The following is a 24,702-nucleotide window of genomic DNA, read 5'->3' as shown; positions in this document are numbered from 1 at the left end:
AGTGAGATAAAATAAGAGGAGAAGACAGAGACAGCTGAAGCAGTAAAAGAAACAAACAAACGTGGGCTGATCTTGCTTTAATTACTGAGGAAAAAGGTTCAGTGAAGCACCTCACACTGAAAGGTCACTTCTGTGCCTGTGAAAGGGAAGATTCTTCTGTGACAACCCTCCTCTTTTAGACAGGAGAGAAAAGAAAGCATCCCCTATCCCCAGGGTCCTCCCTGATGCCTCTGACAATGGCATCTTAACATGAGGCAAACACAAAATCTGCTGGGAGAGATGGATTGAGAGGGAAAACCATGGGACGTAAATAGGGACAAACCAGAATTGTAGAAGAAGTCAAGTCCATTTGAAAGTACAAAGTGACTTTGACTAATCTGTAGCTGAAATTTATACCTATAACACATTTAAAATTATAAATAAAAAAATAAATGAAAATATAAAGCATATTACCTAGATATTTAAAGTTTTAAAATAATTAGTTCTATTTATCCTATCACGCTGAAAGAAGCCCACGCCTATAGCTCTCATCCCTCCCTTGTCAAGCAATGTACGTGCTGTTCCTTTCCACTTCACCCTGGGAGGATGGGTTTTAAGCCTTGGAAAAGTGGAAGCTTGAGCACTTGGAATAGCTGCTCTGAAGCCCTGGATGAACCATCCTAAGGTAAAATGAGGTGCTTGTTTTAGGAATGATAACTCTTTAAAGGTGAGGCTATTCTCTGTGCGTTTCTAGTGTATAGGTACCACTTTGAAAATGTCCTCCTTTACAATTTTTGGCATTTTTTAGTTTTTTATTTGTCAAGAATATTTTGTGGATTAAAGCAATGTATTCACTCTTCATTATCTTGTACTCATGTTTCAGTTGGATAAGCCTTCTAAGCCACTTCTATATGTGCTAAACAGTTGTACAGACATGCAAGAGACAGCCAAGTGATGTAGTGAATGCCTAAAGGTTAAATGGCAAGTGTGCAAAACACTTCCGTAATTTGCAGAATATATGAGAAACAATGATACATAGTTCTTATTACAAGAAATCAAAGGGGAACAGGAAAATACTCTCATGATCCAGCTGTCTGTAGTCTTCCTCTGAGGATGACTCATCTGCATTCATTTTCCTAGTATTAAAATATATAACATTTTATTATTATTATTTGTGATCCAAGCAATTAGTGACTTTTATTCCTGCACAGTGATATGTATTTTATTTTTCTCTGTGTTTCACACATCAATGAAGTCATCTAAATGTAGCAACTTCAGGTGAAGCTGTGCTGCCAGGACAGCTGTGGACAAGCATTGATGTGACCAAAATTAGCTAAAGGAGATTTGTTTTGCAGCACTAGAGTCCTAAAGGCTGGATACTTACGAGGAAAAAAAAAAAAAAAAAAAAAAAAGACCATAGCACTTTTTCAATTGCAAGCTTTAGCAATTTCCAGTTCAGAGCATCAAGCAGCATGAATAGAGCACTATCAGGTACTCTCCAAAACTGATGACATACGATGGGACTGTTCATTTATTCCTACCCTCTGCTGTATAGAACCACAGAATGATTTGGGTTGGAAGAGCCATTAAAGACCCCCTAGTTCCCACCCCCCAGCCATGGGCAGGGACCCCTCCCACCAGACCAGGTTGCCCAAAGCCCCATCCAGCCTGGCCTTGAACGCCTCCAGGGATGGGGCATCCACAGCTTCTCTGGGCAACCTCTGCCAGTGCCTCACCACCCTCTGTGCAAAGATTTTCTTCCTGACATCTAATCTAAATCTCCCCTCTCTTAGTTTAAAGCCATTACTCCTTGTCCTGTCACTGCACTCCCTGACAAAGAGTCCCTCCCCAGCTTTCCTGTAGCCCCCTTTAGGTACTGAAAGCTTGCCGTAAGGTCTCCCTGGAGCCTTCCCTTCTCCAGGCTGAACAACCCAAACTCCTTCAGCCTGTCTTTACAGGACAGGTGCTCCAGCCCTGTGATCATCCTCGTGGCCCTCCTCTGGTCTTGTTCTAATAGGTCCATGTCCTCCTTGTGCTAGGGGCCCCAGAGCTGAACATATTTGTATACATATCATTCATATAATTTGTATACATATCATTCAAGAGTTATTAATCAATGCACAGACCTTTCCTTTTAACACAACAGTGTTTTGTTGTTGTTGTTGTTTGTTTTTAAAACATCTGAATATGCATCTCATTGAACACCTCTTGGAAATCCAAGTGGACTGTATCAGCTAGGTGGAGTCTACTGCACCAACCTTCTCCACACTCACAAAGAACTCCAGCAGAGATGTGGGATGTGACTGTCTTTTACAGAGCTGTGGTGGCTTTTTGTTAATGTTTTGCTTTTATTCCTTTACATGGTGTAGAAAAATATGTAACTTAAGTAAACTTTTATACAGGTATATTGAAGAACCATATGTTGTTTGCATTCTCTAATAGGGTGTGTTCAACTTGCATGGTATAAATGTCCTGTTTGCTGTTTATTATTTCTGGAAATGTCCCCTGGAACACCTGTTACAAAACTACTGTGATTAATTACTATTACAATTACTTCTCCTCTCTTTGCATTTCTCTTTCTGATAATTCAGTAGATGCATATTTCCAGCCATTACACCTCACTCCAAGGTTAGAGAAAAGCTATAGGAAAATATTTTTTACTGTAGCCTCTCAACAGCTTGTGAAATGAGTAATAAAGCTAGAATCTGCCATTTATGACAAAGTCAACATACAAATCACATCCTTTCAAAGTTCCTTTCTATAGGAAAATGACCCTGTTGCTGTAGTATCAAAACTTTGACTGCAAATAGCAAATTATCTTCTTTTAGCCAGACTGAGTGGACGGTGCTAGACTCTTGTAGATGGTGCAATTAGCAGAAAAATTCTCTGTTCTGAAAAGTACCAATGACGACCTAATATACAGTCCAAATAAGAGATCACATTGGGCACCAAATTGAAATAATTTTATTTTTCTTACATGAACACTATATACGACAAAGTACTGAAGCAATATTAGTAGTAGGGACTAGAACTGAGAATCACAGTCCTATGTATACTTGTACTTTGATTCAGCCAGAGTGCTTTGTTACTTGTATTAGGTTAAGCCAGAAGTGTGCTCGGGAGGTGGGGGGAGATCTGGGGTTTGAACAGAAATATCATTCTGGGTGACCGAGGAATTTTCAAGGAAGGAAAGCCTGAAGTGCCTCCAGGTTAGATGAGGGCTGAATGGTAGTCTGTAGGATCACTGTACAGGTCTTTCATGCCTTCACTCTGCAAGTCCCACTTTAAAAGCCTCAAGGCTTGTTCAGATCGTCTTGTAAATCCTTTGTGCTTTGGCTTGTTTATAAAATGAGTAGAGCCATATTTATCATCACTGGTAATGTGATTTGAAATGACTGTGGAAAAGGTGAGCATGTTCATTCCGGGTGCCTGATGCCAGAACCAGAAAGAAGAGCAGAGTTAAACACAGCACAAAAAGGCAGAGCAGAAGCAGGAAATGCAGAATGCCATGAGGCAGAAATTACAAATACTCATAAAACAGGAACTGGTTGAAGTAAGGCCTAATTCTGTCTCTCAGCCCTCTCTACCAGAAGTGGAGATCGAGGCCCAGCTGCCCACTTTCTAGCTGGAGGAAAGAGTAAGCTTGCCCTATTGCAGTGTCGGGGTTAGAAAGTGAGAAAAACTATGGGTATTTAAAAAAAAAAAAAAAGCAGGCTGCAGTGACTGTATATTCAGTGTGTGGGATGGATGTTGGGTCAAGAAGATGACTCCTACTGCTTCACTGCAAGCCCAAGGGGGCATTGCACATCACCTGAAAGGGACGTGGGGAGCTGGGGGTCGGCCTTTTCTCACAGGTAACTAGTGATGGGACTAGAGGGAATGGCCTCAAGTTGCTCCAGGGGAGGTTCAGGTTGGAAATGAGGAGACATTTCTTCTCAGAAAGAGCAGTCAGGCACTGGGACGGGTTGCCCAGGGAGGTGGTGGCGTCACCGTCCCTGGGGGTGTTCGAGGAAAGGTTGGACGTGGTGCTTGGGGACAGTGGGTGACATTGGTGGTAGGGGGACGGTTAGACCAGATGATCTCGGAGGTCTTCTCCAACCTTAATGATTCTGTGACTCTACAACCTGACCCCCGCATACCCCCCCCCCGCCCCGGGCACCCCACAGAGGCGACCCCTCGGCCCCGCCCCGCCTCCCTCCGCCCCTCCCCGGGGCGCCCCGCCTCCCCGCGCGGCCGGGAGGGGGCGGGGCCGCGCGCGAGCCGACGCGGCTTGGGCCTCGGCGGCGGCCGTCGCGGCTCACGTGAGCGGCGTCACGTGACGGCGGCGCCGGGCGAGCGGCGGCGGAGCTGCGGGCGGAGGGCGCCTGCGGAGCGGGACGGGGCTGCCCGGCCTCCCGCGGCCTTCCCGGGCCTCGGCCCCCGGCCGCCCTCCCGACGGGTGAGTGAGCTGGGGGGGGGCGCGGGGCGGGTGTCTGCCGGTGTGTGTGTGTGTGGGGGGGGGGGTGGTTCAAGGGGAGTTCGGTTTCGGTGCCTTTTTTTTTTTTTGTCTTTATTTTTTGCGTTTTGGTTAAAATCCTGTTTTCATTCAGTTATGGTAGGGAGCTGTGTCTGTTGGGGGCGGGGCAGCGCGTACCGGTTTGCTCCCGGTCCCTGCAGCGAAGGGAGCCCGGGAGGGCCAGAACCAGGCTGGGCCAGGAGGCTCCAGCCGGTTCAGGGCGTCAGAAGCTGCTGCTGCGGCCGGCCCTGCGGTCAGCTCCTTGTTTTGGCATCAGAGTCAGCTGGGGATTAAATCACAACGGAAGGAGAAAGCAGAAGTGGTGAAGGTCACTCTCTCGGTCTGTGTAGCAGGGCCCTTCATCCGCATAACTGGTGGATTTATTTCTTTCTGAATCTGCAGTTCGTGCGCTTGTATGCTTTTTTTTACTTATCCTTTACAGTAGTAGACAAATATCTAAATCGGTCCCGAAGTATGGTTAGGAGGCAGGTATATGCGTGCGCAGGATTTTAAGCCTTGTTGTCAGTCCTGATTTGGAAGGAAAACAGTTTCTGCTATTTGCAAGGCTCCTTGAGCATTGTAGGAAGGTAGTGTCTATTGAAATCATTTAGTTTGATTAATTGAGAGTTGATAAGATGGGAAGCTTAGAGTTTAGTGTGCAAGTATACCATACCCTTGTCTGCTGTAGGGAAATCACACTTTAGGTGCTTTATAAAACTTTGATTTCTCAGAAAGTACTAAAGTCGTTTTAGAGGATGGGACTACTGAAAAGAGATTTTCTTTTATTTTTTAGTTACTGACAAACGTTCTGCTCTTTAATACTTTAACAAACGGTTTCAAATCTGTCTTTTTTTTCCTAGGTGCATTTTAAATATCAGTGAAGATGGATATCCGAGGTGCTGTAGATGCTGCTGTCCCAACGAATATCATTGCTGCCAAAGCTGCTGAAGTTCGGGCAAACAAAGTAAATTGGCAGTCTTATCTCCAGTAAGTAAAATATTGCTACAAATCTTTTTTTTTTTATTTTTTTATTTTTAGATTTCTTGGGGTTTTGGGTTGCACAGGAATATTGTTACAATGTGGAACAATCTGTCTTGAGGTCATGTGAAGGGTTGGAAAAAGTCTATATTAAATGCAAGTGGTTGGGGATTTTTTTCTTATTACAAGAAGGAACTCTACTTATGTGAACTGAAGACAATAATAACAAATGTAACTGTGTAAATGCATGGTTAAAGAGTCTGTTTTTCTCATTACCAGTGAAGAACCTTTCTCGATTTTAGCTTTATCAGACAGGTACTGAAGTAAATCCAATTTACAGTAAGAGTTGTCTTATGTGTAGGTATAGTTTCTGTACTGGTAAAGCACCTTTTGTGTAAACACAAGTTGTGCTAGCAAAACTGGTCCGGGAAAACAAACTGTACCTCAAATAAAGGACAAATTGTCCTGGACAGCAATTGAAACAGGTGAATGGAGAAGCAGACAATCTGGGGAGAGTTGTGCTGTTTCAGGTAGGATCAGAATTTCCTGTAGAAGTAATAGCACTGGAACTGGTGGGAGAAATATCGTCTAAAGAGGATACAGGGACAAGCTGAGGAAAATAAATTTGTGTATGAGGTAGGGAACAAGGAAAATAAATAGACATTCGCTAGTTCTTTCTGCTCTGTAATCTGAAGTAAAATGTGGAATGCCTGCATCCCTGCATTCCTCCCCCTGATCTATGAAGAATATCAGCAAAGTGTGAATTGTTATTGTCTCTTGAATGTCCCCCTGTGCTAGCAAATTAGTTACAGAGGAACTAATGCTGAAGTAAAGTGGTAGATATCTTGGTGATTACAGAGGTACAAACCATGCTGATGGGGCTTTGTGTTTATCATTGCACCACTTCACAAACGGTGAGTGTTTTTCCAGATGGCTGTGATATATATGTAAATATTTGCTAGACAGTAAAAAAGGATTGCAAAACCGTACACATGGAAGCTGAGAAATGCTTACACAGTAGAAGCTCATGAATGACAACCTACTAGAGAGCACTGTGCTGTGGAGCTCAGTCTTATTCCATTTTTCAGTTGGAACTTTTTTTTTCCTCTTTGTATACCTGCATGGTAAACTGGATTAAAGAACTGATCTGTTGAAGCAGCATCATTTTCTGGGTTATTTTTCAGATGGTTCCTGGTTCAGTTAGTGTGACATTACAGTGGCTGTGCAAAAGAGCAAGGTTGGAGTGGTAACTTGAGAGTGGCAGCTACCAAGCACTTGTTGACATGTCTCTACGTGGCTTTTGCTGCTACTGTATGCCTTGTTATCCATCGGATAGGAAACGTGTTCTGGGGAAGCCTGCGTGACCGTTTCAGTGCTGTTCTAGTTGGCCGTAACGGGTTAGTGGAAGTACAGCTGTTCACTGCTGATCTGTTGAGTACGCAGTAGTCTTCTCTGAGTCTCTAGTGGTTCAGGCTACTGGGCTGGTAAGGTTGAGCTGTTGCTTTTGTTGGTGTAGGGGATGGTTCTGTTTGGCAGAGGGCTATATTTTGAATATATAATGTAATATTAATTGCTTGAATGTGTTTCTTGTGGTCTACTATTTATAACCCACCTTCGTTCTTGGGGTTCTTTCTCTGTGGTGATCGATAAGGATTGGGCAGTTTTGTTTTCGTCAGCAGCTTCCTATATAACTTCTGACCAGTAGGCAGACTTGATGGTTCTTTTCCAGGTCCTAGGATTTTACTTTGTTCTGCTGTGGAGTCTATGAAAGGAGAATGTGTGTCAGTTATTTCCCCTCTTGGGCTTACTCAGGTTTTGGAGACTACTGTAGTGCATCTGACTAATGTTTGTGACCGTACTGTGAGACTGCTCGGTTCTCGGTGCCCTCTACATGTCAATGACAGCGTGTCCTGTTTGTTATTGCTCCGAAATAAACGTAATCTTTGTGTTTTGTATTTACTGATAACAGGCTGTCTGACTAAGGTAGCTCCAAGGATGAACTCGAGTGGTGCCAGAGGGATCGCAGAGCATTGTGAGCTGTACTTCCTTGGCTGACGAGCTTACTTATCGTTACTTACTGGAAAATATCAGCAGAACTTTTGTGGTTTCTAAAGAAGAAAAGATTATTTCTGTTTTTGAATGTGTCCTTTCTACAACAGCCAAATTTGGTCATGATTATGTCTTTGAAGCTAGTGCTTTAAGGGATTTGTAGGAAAGTCAGCTAGTGCAGCTGTATTGGCTGGCATTTCTAGAAGGAAGCATGCTATATTACTGACTGGAAACTTCTGGCTTCTGGTGACCTGTTAGAGGCAGGTTGGAGTGGTTCCTTCTGTCGTATAGAGTAGAAGGAAGGTGGTGTACTGATGATTTTGAAGGACAGTTCTCTTTGTTCTCTTCTTAGCTGCTGTTCTGGCAGTCTGTGCAGTTTGTGAGGTGAACTTCCATGTAAAGCCTTCACCGTAGATGGAGATTTACTGAAGTCTTCAGACATGTTTATATTAGAGGAAGGAATTTTGTCTGGTTTTCGTATGTTAACACACCAACTCAAGCATGACATAATTTCTTTTCCTTAAAGATTAGATAGCATTTCTGTAGTTAGAGTTAAAAAAAAAAAAATCACAAATTCTTGATTTAAGGATTTTTTTTAAATCTAGTTGTGACAGTTGTATAAAGATGGTTTAAAGTCTGCACCATTCACAGCAGTGTAGGAGTCTGGTCACAGAGGAAGGACTTCTGAAGTTCCTTTTTGCTCTCTCTCTTCCTCAGTGGAAAAATAAAATAGCTTATGAGCAGTTGGTCAGGCTGCAGTAGCCTGACTTCTGTAGAGTTAACTCAAGCTAAAGATTAACTGGCATATTGTTTATTTCATCTCTGAAGGTTGTAACTGTAAACTAAATGTCAAACTAACACAACTGCTGACTTTGATATTTTCTATGTATATTATTGGCATAAAAAAGTGAAATATTTAAGTATGACAGCTGGACATGTCACCTGTGTTTTCCAGTGTTCACCATTCCAAAATTAGGCTGTGGATTTGTTTTTTTTTTTGATACTGAAGCTTACGGAAATAGCTGGAATTCGACACACAACAGAAGTTTCTGAGGGAGAAGAAACTAGCAAACCTTAAAACTGTAGAATGTGAACTGTAGATCTAGTTACCTTTTGGAAACTAAATGTAGTTGAGGCCATTAATTCTGTGCAGACTTTCCTGCCTTTGGATCTTGAAACTCCTAGTAATTTAGAAATGTTGGTGCTTTCTCTTAGTGGAAAAAGTGGTATGCTACTGTTTTGTACTGTGTGCTCGCTTTCAGTGTTTGTCTCAGGGTGTCAGAATGCCTTTGTAGGGTACCTTATCCTACAGGAAGGAAATTTAGTTTTGCTTTTTAAAGGTAGTAAGTGATTTTTTTGGAGAAGTGAACACATTTTGGAAATTCCATCTTACTACATTTGATAGTACCTGTGTAATCAGCTGAGGTGCCTGGCGGCTGTTCTGTATTTGGCTTCCTACGTGTTTTCAAGTAACTCACAAGTGTTTGTGAATTCTGATTTTAAAATACCTGTTTTAGTTTCCTAGGGGTGGGAACTTTCTAAAGCAGTTTAAGTATTATCTCATACTTCAAAAGCAAATCTAGTCTCAGATAAGCTTCCTAGCTTGCAGTGGTTTTTTTTTTTTTATTTCATTCAATACTGTAGAGTATGTTCAGCTTGAATGTTAGCTGTCAAGCAGTTGGATCAGGTAAATGCCCTTTAGGTATATATAAAGTACTGTAGATAGCTGATTAAAAGAAATCATGTCTTGACATCATGGTAGGTAGCCCTAAATATGAGCTTCACACTTGCAGCAGATGGTACTTAGTGTTGTTTTTTTTTTAAGGGGGGAAAAAGTCCACAATGATTTTGATTAAGTTATTCAGACAAAGAAAAGGAGGAACAGCAGTTGGAGAAAATGTATAATTAAAAAAAAATCACAAGATTCTGAATCATTGTTAGAGACCAAGAGGTTTAAAAAATGGTGGTCTCACATCCATGCTTTTTAAAATCTGGCATGGCTGCAGTTAACAGTCCTGCAGCGAGTGCCCTCAAAGGCAGGACTTTGTGCTTCAAGCACAGAGCATTAGTAACAGGGTTACAGAACTCCTGATCCAAACCAGATTATATCCAGACAGCTGAAGCTCAGTCAGGATTACTGTTATTGATAGACAAAAGACTGTGTAGACGTGTCCTGGAAAATAAAAGCAATGAAATTGAATGGTTGTTAGGAATTGGGATGGAGGGAAGCTTTGGTTACCTTGTTTGCTTAAAGGGGCTGGGAAATCCCACTTTTCCTTGAAAGTCAGCAAATGTTTTCTAATAGCCTGTCTGTAAACAAGCATTGCACTTCTTGGGCTGAGGCTTTTTTTCTATCATTAAAGCTGAAAATTAAGGGTTCACCTTAAGTCATCTTTGAAGTGCTTCGGAAGTGGCAGTATTCTTTCTTATAAACTCTTCTTTATCGCTGTCATCCAGGTGTTCCTGACTTGGCCAGCATTGACTGAAACATGAGTGGCTGCTAGTCATGCATCATTATGGGCAGTATTGTTAGCAAATGAATTGTCCTCTTTTTTCATCAGCTACCCAAAGTCTATTTTTAATAGGTGAGAAAGAAGACTGCTCAATCTAAAAGGCATGTGGTGGCAGCATGGTCATTGTTGGCTAATTATTTTTTCTCTGTAACTAGTTCAATTTTAGTAGGAACTACTGTCAAAGACTACCACGGGCTGTGTAGTCAATCTTAATTGCCTTTTCTCAGCACATATGAAGATATTTCTTAAAAAAAAAAAACACCAGCTAGAATACAAGAATGGCTCACGATGTACTGGATTGCTTATGTTTTTGCTTGAAAAGTAAATGTGAGAAAAGATGCCTCTAATGAGGCTATCCTGAGATATAACTGTTTAAGGAAGAATAGAAATGAGAACATGATGTACATCTTATGTTTCTGTAGTTCATGAGTCCAGGCGAGACAACTACAGAAAACTTGCACTTTTATTTGGGGTTTACAAGGATTTTAATGGAACTTCTGTTCATGGAACATCGGGAAACTGACCCAGAACATCGGGAAACTGACCCAGAACATGGAAAAGATGGATTAAAAGAATCAAGCTACATAGATTTGAAAAGTGGAGGAGGCAGTTGGCTCAGTGGAAATGTTAAGAGGAGATAAATCTTGGAAACACTTAAACAGGGCAATGTCTAATATTTTCATCTTCTGTGACTTTACTTTGATGATGATGTGAACAGTTTTCTTCTTTCCTGCAGCACTCCTGATTTTAACTAGTAAAGCTAATCACCTATAAGTCTTGGATTTTCAGGACTATCTGATTTAAAATTAGTTTTCTTATCCTAAGACTACCTGACTTGCACTATTTTGACTTGTTCATTGTTGAATGTGTGATGGTAAGTTTTACATTGTGACAAAAATAAACAAACCCCAAGGATATTCTGCCAGCTCCTCGGCTGAGTCAACAGCTTTCCGAAATAGCTCTGATGGTGGCAGTAACCCCTTGAATATTGCTATTCGTTTTAGTTAAGGAAAAGACCAAATGGAGATCTGTTAGCTTGTAATTGTCCTGCAGCAGTTTACTATCTCAAGTCCTCTTGCTATGTGTTTGGATGAGCTCGTGGGCATATCAGCTTTTAAATTATCAAGAAAAGCAGAAATGTCTTAATTTATGAAAGCTAAAAATATATTAGGAATCAACCTCTCTATACTTCTGAAAATTCTCTTCAAGGCTTAGGACAAACTTAAAATAACAATTTTATTTTTCACCACTAATTTCAGGTTGGATTAGACTGTTACTCGTAATTATGGCATAAAGTGCTAGCTGTGTGTATTTCAGTTCTTTCAACTACTTCCCACTGGCCATCGTGTTCAGCCTCTGGAAGCTAAAGAATGATTTAGAGAATGCTGTTGAACAGAAGCAATGCACAAGGAAGGATTCAGAGTGATTGTTCTGTTACTAGAGTTTTAAACTCTGCATTGCAAGGCTATCTGCAGAAAGGAGCTCTTTATGTTTTGCTGTGGGATATAGGATTGATAAAAATGATTCTGTTGAGATACCAAGTTGAAGAAAGTAAGGTTTTTAATACTTTATCGTTTGTATGTTGCTAATGGTTTCATACTTTGCTTTTCAGAGGGCAGATGATTTCAGGTGAAGACTGTGAATTTATTCAAAGATTTGAACAGAAAAGAAATCCAGAAGAGAAACAAGAGCTGTTGCAAACTGAAGGCAACCAAGTAATTTTCCTTTCTTTTTAATATCTTTTCAGGGAAGGAGAATGGAAGGAAATTTTCATACCAACTCTATTTCAATGTTGATGATACAGTTAAAATGTTATGGAAGAAGTATAAAACTTGTATAAAAAATAACTTTTGCTAAATATAGCATGGAGATTTTCCTAATCAGTCTTTCAAGAAAGCACCTTGCTGACTTTTGCTGGGGAGTATTTATCTTGTTTGAAAGCCATAAAATGATTTGTAGAGGGTAATAATCAATGACAGAAAACTTTTCTTTGTTGTATAATGCCAAATGTATTCATCTTTTACTGCAATTGAATAAAATGTTGGGATGCTTAATGTGTAAGACTTAACTGCGAATTAATGAGGATCTGTTTTGTATTATCAAAAGGAATGAACACAATTGTTAATATTAATTTTAATGTCTTTTATTTTCTAGTGTGCTAAAACATTTATAAACTTGATGACTCACATCTCGAAGGAGCAGACGGTTCAGTACATTCTCACTATGGTTGATGATATGCTGCAAGTAGGTCAATAACCTCTTTTATTTTTAAGTCTTTAAAGGAATGTTTGTATGTTTACTTTGTCTAGTTCAAGTCTAGTGAATGTTAGTAGGTCTCATTGTGCTTATGGGCTCTGACATTAGTACATGCCCTGTAGCTACAATATGCAATGGGTGATACCATCTCCTGTGCTGTGCTTTACCCCACAGGTAAAGGCTCTCACTGGCCCACTCAAACAACTGCATTAGTTCTAGTTGGTTACAGAAAGTAGTTGGAAATAACCGCTTACTTGATTCTGTCATGTTCAGCTAGATGCAGATGCTTTCTCGACGTTATGGTCGTGCACCGATGTTTCTGTATTCACGGCATTACCATGTTAAAGCAGTGACATGGGCGACATTCTTAAAGTTAAATGACTTAAAGTTGTTCAGGCTTTATGGTGATAGAGCAGAAAAGAGGTGTCAGTGCAAGTTTCTCTATGTACATTTGCTTTTGTTCGAATTTGGATGTCTTCTTCGCTTCAGAAATTCTGCCTCAGTTTCTGAAAGGCTGTGGCGACTTCGCAATGCTCTGTGACACTTCATTATTCAGACATGCCTTGCTGCTGGCAAAGAGGTCTTGTGTGCAGGTATCTGCTTCACATTCCCCCAGAGCTGCCTAGCCCTCCATGCTTCTGCTAGACAAGGCTGAAACAGGGCTTCTACTTTCTTTTGATCTTGTTCAGATAGTAAAATGCTGACAGTGATACCATACGGACCTTTTGTTGCGCACTTCCAAGGTGCAAGGTTCTTGTTGGAGAGCAGGATATTTATTGGCCACTAATTCTGTGACTGAATTTAGTGCAGGACTCTGCAACTGGCAAGCACAGTAGAATCCACAATAGTGGAAAGGAAGTCTCCTGTCTTCGCCTTAGTGGACTTAATTCAGTACATCCAAAACTTTAAGCAATAAATTGTTCATGGTGCCACTGATTCTCTCAGTGAAATTGTTTTGAGCAAGGATGCCTGCTGTATATTCATGAGATGAAGGAAGAATAATTGAAAGCCACCTTTGATGGCTGAAACTTCTAGAAGCTATCATAAGTAATAATATCCAGCTTTTGTCTGTGATAATGACCATCTGCGTCTCTTCTATTGTCTTTCAATGCTTTTTTTGTGAGGTTGTAAGAAAATCATGTCAATTGTGCTTTGAGTGTGCTAGAAGCCCAGCTGGCTGTCTAGGATTGTTCCAGCAGTTCTACTCAGGGGTTTGGTTGTTGTTCTAGGGAAGATTTCTTTTGGAGGCTAATGTGGAAATTGCATTCTGAGAACATCACCGTTCTGTTTATGAAGATGGAAAGTGTTTGCATACTGGATCCCCAAGGAAACATTCATTTCCCTAATCATGTGCTAAATGCTTGGAACAATTTTTGAGTTAGTGACCCCATCACACTTCACAGCCTGTTAATTATGAAATCTTTAAGAACCTGCAGAGTAGTTAGTGGAGGTAGCAGTACCACCCAAGTGAGCTTCATTTAGCATCTGGCATTTCTGAAAAAGGATAATTATTCAACTGTTGATGTGAATGTTTAGGATTTTCTTTTTATTGATCTATTCAGCTGCCTAGAAAGGTGCAGCACTACGTATTTCAGGGCCATCAGCTGTTCTCCCATCTTTCCTCCTGTCATTGTGTCACCTTAACAGCAAACACCAGACTGATTTTCTGATTGACAGCATGTTGAAGTTATTTCAGCTTTCCTGCTTCCAGACCTGTCTCCTTTGTAGTTATGTTGTAAACGTTGACTTTATTTTTGCTCTTTTTAGCTAGACTTTGTGTGGCACCAGTATAGATGCTAACAGTGACTTATTTGATAAAGCTGTCATTTTTCCTTAAAGTAGTTATCACAGAGCCGAAGCTTTTTGTGAAGACTGTAAGTTCCTGAGATCTTAGTCTTTTCTTTTATTCCACAGTTTGAACAATAGAAATGGAGTTTTTGAGCTTTTTGATACATGCCATATAGAGTATTAAATGCTTGAACAGTGAATCACTGGAAGAGTTAGGAGTACCAGATAATGGCTGGCACCTGATCTTCCTCCCCACGAAGTAAGCAGGCCAGAAATTTGCAGCCCAGTTGGTGCAGTACCACTGAAACTTTCAAGGAAGGGTTGGCTGTAACTGTGATACTTGGTAAAATGCCGGTATTTGGATCTTGGATACATTCAGATCATCTTGTGTTTAATAGAAGGTACTCCAATAAGTGGACTTGTCCAGCTGATTTTTTCATCCACGGTATTGTTGAAAGGGTGCTGTACGAGTGATAGAAAGCCCTTCAGTTAGTGGAGTTTGAAAAATTAAATTCAGGGGATAGTGGAGACTGAGATACTGCTCTCATGCAAGTCTCCTATTTACAGTGTCTTGAACAGTTTTGTCTTCCTTGATAGAAATTGTGTATTTGTTTGGAGTAGCTTGACTTCAAAGGGGAGACATCTCTTTATAATAAAAGCTTACAATCCACTGGGCTAGATAATATATGGAAGTGCTGAGGAAACATGGGAATCCATATACTTCATTTTCTCTAAGAATATATTTCAGGCTCTTAGAGCTTCCCTCTCTTCAAGTTTGTGTGGCTGCTTCTCTGCTCTGCTTTAAGGTTATAGCCGCTTTGTGCAGCGGTTACTAGGTAAAATGCTAGAAACAGCTGTGCATGGTGCCCTAGTTCAGGTACTTGTGATACTCTGGGGTTTAGTGTAGAAGTTCTGCAGAGCAGACTTGTGGTGGCTCTGTCCTCTTGGTGCTCAGGCTGCCCAAGGTGAACCAGCTGCACCTTTGGAAGAGCTCGCTTCCCATTGAGAGGAATGGAGAGGCAGGGCTAGCTTGCACTTCTGGTTTTGTTCATAGAATGCACAGCCAGACTCAACAAAAGGGATTAGTGTAGAAGTGACAGTATGTGGAAGACTTCCTGGATTTTATTCAAGCATAATGAAAAATGGTATCGTTTAACTAGTCTCTCATTCTGGTTGATCAAAAGGATATATCCATTTTTACTGTAACAGGTGTTGGAGCACTGAGATACTGTTAGGGTTTCAAGGTTTAATTCCACCCTCCTCAAATCTCCAGCTTCAATGTCAGCATGCTGAAATGGACTTGTATATGCAAGGAACTGTCGAACTGAAAAATTTCCAGGGACTATTATAATCCTGGATACACTCTGATAAAGCGTATTAACATATCAACATAAGGATGAGCAAAAGTACCTGTCTTCTGTTGAATGCTCTTACAAGTCTCTGATCTTCTCCCCTCTCCCTATTTTTACAGGAAAATCATCAGCGTGTTTGTATCTTCTTTGATTATGCAAAACGTGGTAAAAACACTGCATGGTCCTACTTTCTGCCGATGTTGAATCGACAAGATCTTTTCACTGTGCATATGGTAAGCTTCGAATGAATCCATCTCTGAAGATGGTGGAGAAAAATGCTGTTTATTTTCCTTTTGGAGATTTTGGAGTCTGCAATTTCATCTGCTGCCTGGACTTCAGAGTTTTTCTAGTTGGAGTCTAGATGAGTCATTCTTAATATAAGCTGGACTTAACCACTTTTTAGAAGGAAAAGCTGTGTTGTTTGATGTTTGGGTTTTTGGGAGACTAGAGTAGATGTTAAGGACTCAGAAAAGAAAGGATTTTAGAGTTAGGCACAGTAAGGCATAACTAGAAAAGTAACTTTTGTAACAGCTTCCAGTCAATGCTCCTCATCCTATATGAACATTAGAATTTAAGTTCTAATCCTGTGACAGGAAATCTTGCTGAACATTACTTTGTCAAATTATTATAACGCTGCTTGAAGTCTGTTTAAAATGGTTCGTAAGCATACTAGGGAGGAAACAGCAGCTGCTGTTGTAGTGGGTTTACCCTGGATGGCAGGAAGAAAGCCCCCACCCAGTTGCTTGTCCAGTCCCCCACAGTGGGATGAGAGACAGAATTGGAATGGTGAAAGTGAGAGAACTCGTGACTTGAGAGTAGGCAGTTTAGTAAGTGAAGGAGGCTTGGGGTGGTGGTGGTGGGGTAGCAACAAACAAAAATGGGGAAAAAAGGCACCAAAAAACAAAACAACTGCTGCAAAAGCAGTCAGTCACCACCAGCAGACTGATGTTCAGCCAGTCACTGAGCTACTTTGGAAACTGCCTCACTCCCCCTCAGCTTTCTTGCTGAGCATGATGTTTTATAGAATCACAGAATGGTTTGGGTTGGAAGGGACCTTAAAGATCACCTAGTTCCACCCCCCTGCTACAGGCAGGGACACTTTCCGCTAGACCAGGTTGCTCAAAGCCCCATCCAACCTGGCCTTGAACACTTAACTCAGAACATATCCGTTTGAGTTCAGGTCAGCTGTCCCGGCTGTGTCCCTTCCCAGCCTACTTGCTGGGAATGCCAAGTGAGAAACAGAGGCATCCTTGGTGTTGTGTAAGCACTGTTTGGCAATGCCTAAAACACTGGTGTGTTATCAGCACTGTTTTGGTCACCAGCCTAAAACAGGGCACCGTATGGGCTGCTATGAAGAAAACTAAGTCCATTGCAGTACAGTGGAAAGGCGCCTGCAATAGTCTTCCCACTGCATCATGGAGCTATATGCAGGCAAACTAACACCTGCTTCAGTAATTTTTTGTTTAAACTGCTTCTTTATGTATAAGTTGGCTCAAATATTTCTGCACGTATGCTGCAGGCTGTAGCGTATAGTTACTTTGAAAATAATTTGAAAAGGCTGGCATAGAAATGCACTTCTCTGATTTGTTGTGTGTAGTCTTATGCTGTAGACTTAATGAAAACTTTTAGTTTGGCACCATTTTTATGTTTAAATTTCATTCTTAAATTCTACCTTTCCTTTTGGTTTTCTGCTGTTCTTTTTCTAGGTTGGAACCTTTTTCCATCTGGAAAATGACTTGCTTCAACTTAAGTACAAAATACATGGTTGCAAACTATTATATTTGTGTTGACATTTGCATTAATTGCTTAAAGTAAAGTATGTCTTAGATCATTAAGTGTCTTACTGCTGGTGAATTTCTGACTTCAGTAGAATCCTACAGATATAGCCCATTGATAGGCCCATTCTGAGTTCTTCTTTGGGGCTTTGTGAACTTCAGCAGCTACAGCTATCTGATAACCTTGTGAAAACGCAGCAGTTACTAGGAAGTAGAAGCAAAAGAAAGCTGAAGAAACCAAGTTGCTAGGCAGAGAGATAGAAACCTATCCGTCTTCCATGTAAGGGTCCATCCTTTACCTAAACTTGGTTTCTGGAGCTGGTAGGACTGTCCTCTAACACTGAAGACTGAAACTGTTAGATTTGAAAATCCATTCATACCTTTCTCTTTCAGGCTGCAAGAATTATTGCCAAACTGGCTGCTTGGGGGAGAGAACTTATGGAAGGCAGTGACTTGAATTACTATTTCAACTGGATTAAAACTCAGCTCAGTTCACAGGTAAAAAGCTACTTCTGTTTAAACTCTACAGTGACTTTAAATTTAGAAGTTTGAATTAAAAAATAAAAAATAAGGCTTTTCGCTTTTTCTGTTGGTTACCTTTCATTGTCTACTGGGCGCTAAGAAAACGTGAGGGTTTTCTGTCTCCCTGTGTTGTTTTGCTTCTCATAGCTTGTTTTTAGGAAGAAAAATCCCATGGCAACAGGAATTGAACATGAAAACTTTTTTCCAGTTTACTACAGTATGCCTTTTTGTAGTTGCCACTTGAAACTAAATAAATCCTGATTTATTTGGACAGAACTTGTATGGCATTACCTCAGTGTGAACTGCTTCCTGCTGGCATGTCCTTCAGATATGAATCTTTCTCCTTCGCCTTCTGTTTTGAGATTTACCCACTTCTTCCCCTCAGTCCTTACGAAAACCTAGTGATTCGTCATTCTCTAAGGTAGTGCCGAAAGAGAAGTAGATTACAGAGAAACATAATTCAGTGTGTTTAGTAACAGTGTATTTTTGCATAGGTTTCCTAATTGTAGGCTTATTAAGAATTCTGTGTTTTTCTCTGGAAGAAGAATCTTAGTCAGAATTTCTTTCAGAAAGATTCAAGAGAAGAGCTTTCGAATCCTAAGATAAAGGTGGATAAAAGTCTTAAATCTATGCTTAAACTAAAAAAGGGGAAAAAAAATGGAATTGTGATATGACACGGTAAGCTCCAAGCATATTCCTCTAGACATGATGGTGTGTGTGTGAAAGAAATACAATATATTATTCTAACATATTAAGCGGAAAAAGTATCTAATAAATTAACTTTTTATAACTAGAGGGATGGGAAAATTGAAGTGGTGTTGGGAACAACCTTTCTGTAAGCATGAAGGACAGCTCTGATTTTATGCTTTTTTTTTTCCTAGAAGTTACGTGGTACAGGTGGTTCTGTGGAAGCAGGAGCAGTCTCCACAAGTGATGTGAGTGTTTCTTTAAAGCTTGTCAATCTGCTGTTTAAGGCAGGTGATACCCACTCCTTGGATTAAGGTGCAGAGGTGTTCTGGTATCAATAATAGAAAATGCTTCAAATGGAACTGTACAACAACAGAGTGCCAGGTGATGGCGCCAAGAAACAAAAGTATTTTTAAAATCACTGGTTTCACAGAAAATGCTGGCAGTGGAAGTATGTATTTCCAAAGTTGGATTGGGTTATGAAAACTGTAGTTGTATCTGGCATCCTTATTGTTAAAACTTGAAGAGATGGTGGGCAAATTTGTTTAATATTTGAACAATACTGTCTGTTTAGCACCAAACTGTCTGACTAGTAGAAGACAAAGCATGAAGCTTCTGGGTCTTGTAATGTGCAGACCTTAAGGCACATCAGCTGTTAAAGCAAACATTGCCCCCGCAAACTTCTGTAGCACGAAATTACAAGAGTGCTTTTGAAGCTATAAACTGTTCGTATTTGAAGAGCCTGAATTCAGAGGAAAGTGGATTGTCCTTTTCTCATCGGTATTCATATATATTGAATTTCTTGTAGCTATAATGGGTATTGGGCTCCGAGATGAATCTAGGCAGTATAGCAAATGCAAGTGATGATAACACTTGATTTTCATCTTTGTTGTGGTGCAGTGAGGCAGTTTATTTTGCCTTTTGAATGTGGAGTGGAATTCAGTGTGGTTTTTGTTCCTCTTGCAACCTGAAAGTGTTTGTAGTCTTTCAGAAGATTTAAATATGAGCCTGGAATTTGTTTCTTTTCTAAAAGCAGTCATAGCTTTAAAGCATTAGCTTCCTGTAGAGAAAAGCCTCTTAAATTACCGCCTGACCAGGATTTAAAATAGTAAAGATGGAAGACTGCTATGTATGGCCATCGGTAGGGGGGAAATTACAATCTGAGAGTGGTAGTCGAAGTATTTCAGTATTTTGTGTTTAGGTCAGTGTCCCATACTGTTAGGTTTTGTTAGACTCTGTCATATGGCCGTAGGACAGTGAATAGTTCTATTGCACGCCATGCAACTTGTTACAGAGGTGTTAAGCTATTCCAGTTTGGTTAGAAATATGTGTTCATTGTGCTGTAGCACTGCATGGATGTACCACTGCAGGGTCCCAAAGCAGCAGAACTGATGGTACAGATATGTTCTAGGATAATTAAGTTGGGCATGTTTGGTGTTGACTTTGTTTCTGATTTCAGATCTGGCTTGTGTTGGGTTTCCAAGCAGGTCCTAACTAATTTATATCAGAGTAAATTAATGATGCAATGGTAACATTCTTAGATTGGGATTGATGTCTGGGACATAGGAAATTTCAGTTGTAATAATGTTGGAAGAGAATGATTTTATTATAGTTTCTTTAAGAAGTTCAGGAGTACACAGGTTGGTGATGCAGATAAATTAATACATTATTTGGAGCAGGAGTGTTTGTGTGTTTATACTATTTAATTTGCATGGAAGTCTGAGAGCAAATAGCTACCCAATAAAATAAATGTTGTTTGATTTGGATCTAGGTGTTTTGGAGTCACTTTTTACGAAAAGGTCTCAAAAATAAGGATGAATTCATTCTGTGACCCTCATCAGACATTGTTCTGTTTGTCTTTTATCTTATTTTCGTATGGACTGGCCTAGTTTATTTTTTTCCAGTAAATGTTTGAAAGGTTTGACCTTGTGTTATGCGACTGATCTAGCTTGAGACTTTCAAGACACTTAATAAAGAAAAAGGCTTATAGGAAAAAATATTTTATCTGCAGCATGTCTGAGTGTTAGTGAAGATAATACCAGAATCTGAGCACGAAGGGAGAATAAAATGCCACTTCTGTAATAAATTGGGATCTTTCTTTTTACTGACCAAAAAACATTTTTGAATTTCAGCTGATCTTGTTACTACATGAAAAATACGTACATTTAGAGCTAGAAAGCTGTTTAATGATTAAGTCTGTGACAGTTCATAAAGGAATCTGGATGAAAATGGAATTCAGTGATGCATCTCACAGCATTTTTCTGATGCGAAAGTTTTACTCGTTTTTCTTTTCTTGACGCAGTATTATGTGCTAAGACTTCAATGAATATAGAAAAAATTAAAATGCAGGCTAAAGTTTGAGGATGGTTTTGTGTACTCATCTTCCTAATGTTATCTTTTTTGTGTAAATGCACATCTCATTATGGTGAGCATGGTCCTTTGTGGCACATGCATAGGAAAACATAAAACTGTAATGGCATCGCTGCTGCTCTGAGTCGAGAATGGAAATGGGAAGAAACCGAGCTCAGTTCCTTTGACTACAAAGGCCTCCAGCAGGCTTAACCAGGCTCTATAGAAGTTTGCTGATTTATTTTCTGGTATGCTCTATAGAGTAGTAATTGATTCAGTTGATCAAATGGCTCTGGCACTATAATCAAACAGAAGGTAGCCTTCATACGTGCTAAAAGAAGGCATGTTCAAATGAGCTATGAAAATCTACTGCTGGAATGGTAAAATGGCATTGCTTGCATAACACTTCTTTCCTATTCAAAATGCTTCTGTTTGTATTTTACTTCCCGCCTTTCCTTTTCTTGTGCTTTTTTTGTTTAAATAAAGGCTTGGAAAGCATTGTAAGGGTGAGCCTTTTTTAACTCAGAAGTGTTGCTGAAGAAATGTGTATTGAAGTATACCAGTAGAGCCGAGTTTGGAAAACTGAGCTTTAGCACTTGCCCACTTAACTCTTCTTGTAAGAAGTGATGTGTTCTTTTTTCACCCAGAGCTCCCAGTATGTGCAGTGTGTTGCTGGATGCCTGCAGCTGATGCTAAGGGTCAACGAATATCGCTTTGCATGGGTAGAAGCAGATGGGGTAAACTGGTGAGCATTTTTTTTACTTTATATGGATATACTTGACCTTTACAATAGCATTTTCCCAAATGACTACTTTGGGAATAGAATTCTCTTGCAAAAGACAGCTTCTCTGTTGGAGTACAAAATGTATTTGTTTTCAAAAACTCATACAGTCAAACAGACAAATGAAACTGCAGATGTGGGTACCAATGTGAGACCTTAATGCTGCTTTACTCTTCATGGAGTATACATAAATATCTGAAGGGTAATAAACCTGCTGTCTGCCTTCAACTGAAGATGCTTCGATTTTTTTTCACTTGTTAAAACAAAAACTGAAGAAATGAATTTCCGCTAATTATTATCATCGTCTTTGTTTGGAATTATTTAATTGCAGTATGTTAGTGAAAGGAGAAACTAAGAAATGTGTTCTAGAACTAAGATCCTGTTTTTTAAATTTATTTTACATATGGCTTCAAATAGATCTTAGTTCAAATTCACTTCATAAATAGCTTTGCATGAGGCTAGGATGGTGTCAGTCATCTTTAAAAATTATAAATAACTTTTCTGTCTTGTATGTTTGGGACAGTGGCTATACAGTTTTAATTTTAAGAAAAAATAACATTGTACCCTGAGCTGGAGAAAAGTCAAAGTGGTCAATGAAATTATTTTGGGACGTCATTGGTGGTATGAAATTTGACAAGGGTAAAAGCTGGGTTCTGCACCTTGGATGGAGTAATGCCTGATGCAGCTACAGGATGGGAAACACGTGGCTGGGGAGTAGCCCTGTGGAGGGGGACCTGGTGTGCTGGTCAACAGCAGGCTCAATGTGAGCCAGCAGTGTGCTTTAGCAGCCAAGAAGGCAAACCTCATTTTGGGATGCATTAAGTACAGAATGGCCACTCAGTCAAAAAGGCGATTCTCCCGCTATGTTTAGTGTTGATGCGGCCTCACCTTGAACATTGTGTGCAGTTCTGGGCTCCACAATATAAAGGGATGTTCAAGTACTTGAAGCATCCAGAGGTGGGCAACAAAGCTGGTAAAAGGGATGGTAAAGGGCATCTCCTGTGCGGAGAGGCTGGGGATGCCTGGATTGTCCTGTCCGGAGAAAAGGAGGACTAGAGGTCACCCCGCTGCTCCCTGCAGCTCCCTGAGGAGGGGAAGCAGAGGGAGGTGCCGGCCTCTGCTCCCTGGGAACTGACGACAGGATGTGTGGGAACAGCACAGAGCTGTGCCAGGGGAGGGTCCGAGTGGATGTTAGAAAAAATGTCTTTACCGTGAGGGTGGTCAAACACTGGAATGGGCTTCCTAGTGAGGAGGTGGATGCCTCATGCCTGTCAGTGTTCGAGAGGCATTTGGTTAATGCCCTTAATGATATGTTTTAACTTTAGGTTATGTCTGAAGAGGTCAGGCAGACGAACTAGATGATTTTTGTAGGTCCCTTTCAACTGAACTATCCTAATTTTAAAATGAAAGGTCAGAAGATGCTTATGTGTGTCAAGATGATGCTACTGAAACAAATTTTTTCACTAAGCAAGCTGATACAATAAACTATTGAAGTGTTGCAGTAAGTCTACATTTCAAACTTGTTTATTTCACTTTTGATATGTTTTGAAAGTAATTTTTAATTGCGTTAGCTTTTATTTGGAATGCACTTGTAAATTGCTTCTTAAATTTTCAAAAGTTCAGCTGAACGAACCTGTATAACTCTTTCTCAGAGGTCTTGTGATATCATTTCTTCTCTGATTGTTCTCTGTACATGTGTCCTGTCCAAGATGTGTTACACCTATAGACTTTTTTCTGAAAACCCACATGTTAACTAGTGATTACTTACAATTCAGACATTACATGGAGAAGTAGAACTACAGGAACAAATTCAATCCTTGTAGATTTTTGTTTTGCCTTTCTATTCTCGTTTCCTAACTGAAAAAACACCTGTGTTTCTACTGGAATGACATATGATGTTCTAAACTTGCCACTGGAAAAAGAATCTCAGTAAACTTGAAGGTAGATACAGTACCACAGTAGTTCAAATTGGAAAAGCTTCTTTATGGCCGCATGGCTGAGGAGGAAATATATTTATTTTTAAAAGATGGCTTTCTGAACAAGCTGCTTGTGCAATGATAAATACTGGTGCAGGATACTGTGAAGTGGGTTGCATACTCATCTCAGTAGCTCTTTCCAATAAGCTCCTGTTAGACATTTATTTTCATGTTTCTGTGCAGAACAATACAATGTATGCAGTTAATTAAAAATCAGATTATACTTTTGTTAATTTTTCAGTATCATGGGAGTCTTAAGCAACAAATGTGGGTTCCAGCTCCAGTATCAGATGATTTTCTGCGTGTGGCTGTTGGCATTCAGCCCTCAAATGTGTGAATATCTCCGTCGGTATAATATTGTTCCAGTGCTGTCGGATATTCTTCAGGAGTCAGTCAAAGAGAAAGTGACTAGAATCATCCTTGCAGCATTTCGGGTAAGTGTCATTTGACTGCAGTCTCACTGTTCTTCTCTCAGGTGAGCAGATGTTAGATGCTGCTGATGCACAGCTGTTTCCATTAGGCATTAGGTATCCTGGAATGAAAGCTTAATTGTCCCTCTTTTTTTGTGAGCTGAGTTTTGCCACAGGTAACAGGCATGTTTTTACAAGTAATGTCTACTATTCAGTCTCTTAAAATGAAATTGATAAAAAAAAAAAAATTAAAAAATTAGTGCAGGCTACTTTAGTTCAAGATGTTTTTTTTTCTACTGGTCCTAATCTAAAAGGCTGGAATTTGCTGATACCTGATACACTTTTGCCTTATGAAGCAACCAAAATATTAAAAATAAAATACATTATAATCAGGTATCTCTTTGTCTGACTTAATTGAATTTTATCTCCTAGTCCAAAAATCTTGTCTTGGTCATTCTGTCAAAATGAATATGAGGATATAGCTTACTCACTGTGCCTATGTTACCTAAAATTTCAGGGCCTGTTTAAGATAACTTGGAATAACTAAGCACCAATGCTTGATGTTTTCATTGTGAGAGTGCAGGCTTGTGTTCATGAGTGTTATCTCTGACTGTGCATGCTCCTCAAGTGTCTTGTATGTGATACGAGGCTACTATGACTTTTAATTCTTGCGTCCTGAGAAGGAGACGTTTATTTTCCTGGGTGGTAATTGTGTTCTAGTAGTAGGTGTTGAAGGCAGATTTGGATGTGGAGAGGGCAGTTGTTGTTTACTGACTTGCTGATCAGCTGTAA

The 24,702-nt window shown here is 40.1% G+C and overlaps 1 protein-coding gene across 2 annotated transcripts in view; it reads left to right on the top strand.

The window, feature by feature from the left end:
* Nucleotides 1–4,263: 4,263 nt before the first annotated feature.
* ATP6V1H (ATPase H+ transporting V1 subunit H) overlaps nucleotides 4,264–24,702 on the top strand; it is a 40,551-nt gene continuing 20,112 nt past the window's right edge. Inside the window, exons 1-9 of one of the 2 annotated variants that reach the window (XM_066992994.1) lie at nucleotides 4,264–4,417; nucleotides 5,335–5,461; nucleotides 11,627–11,729; nucleotides 12,169–12,258; nucleotides 15,530–15,643; nucleotides 17,579–17,683; nucleotides 18,589–18,642; nucleotides 21,391–21,488; nucleotides 23,742–23,934. In XM_066992994.1, coding sequence (XP_066849095.1) covers nucleotides 5,358–5,461; nucleotides 11,627–11,729; nucleotides 12,169–12,258; nucleotides 15,530–15,643; nucleotides 17,579–17,683; nucleotides 18,589–18,642; nucleotides 21,391–21,488; nucleotides 23,742–23,934 — 861 coding nt within the window. In that variant the 5' untranslated portion in view covers nucleotides 4,264–4,417; nucleotides 5,335–5,357. Of the gene's footprint in view, nucleotides 4,418–4,864; nucleotides 4,888–5,334; nucleotides 5,462–11,626; nucleotides 11,730–12,168; nucleotides 12,259–15,529; nucleotides 15,644–17,578; nucleotides 17,684–18,588; nucleotides 18,643–21,390; nucleotides 21,489–23,741; nucleotides 23,935–24,702 lie in introns of those variants that run through there. The other variant, XM_013184940.3, reaches the window with a different exon arrangement.

The sequence above is a fragment of the Anser cygnoides genome, chromosome 2 (genome assembly GCF_040182565.1).
Source record: "Anser cygnoides isolate HZ-2024a breed goose chromosome 2, Taihu_goose_T2T_genome, whole genome shotgun sequence".
NCBI lineage: Eukaryota > Metazoa > Chordata > Aves > Anseriformes > Anatidae > Anser > Anser cygnoides.
The sequence above is the reverse complement of the archived record's forward strand: the minus strand, read 5'-3'. Positions and strand labels throughout refer to the sequence as shown.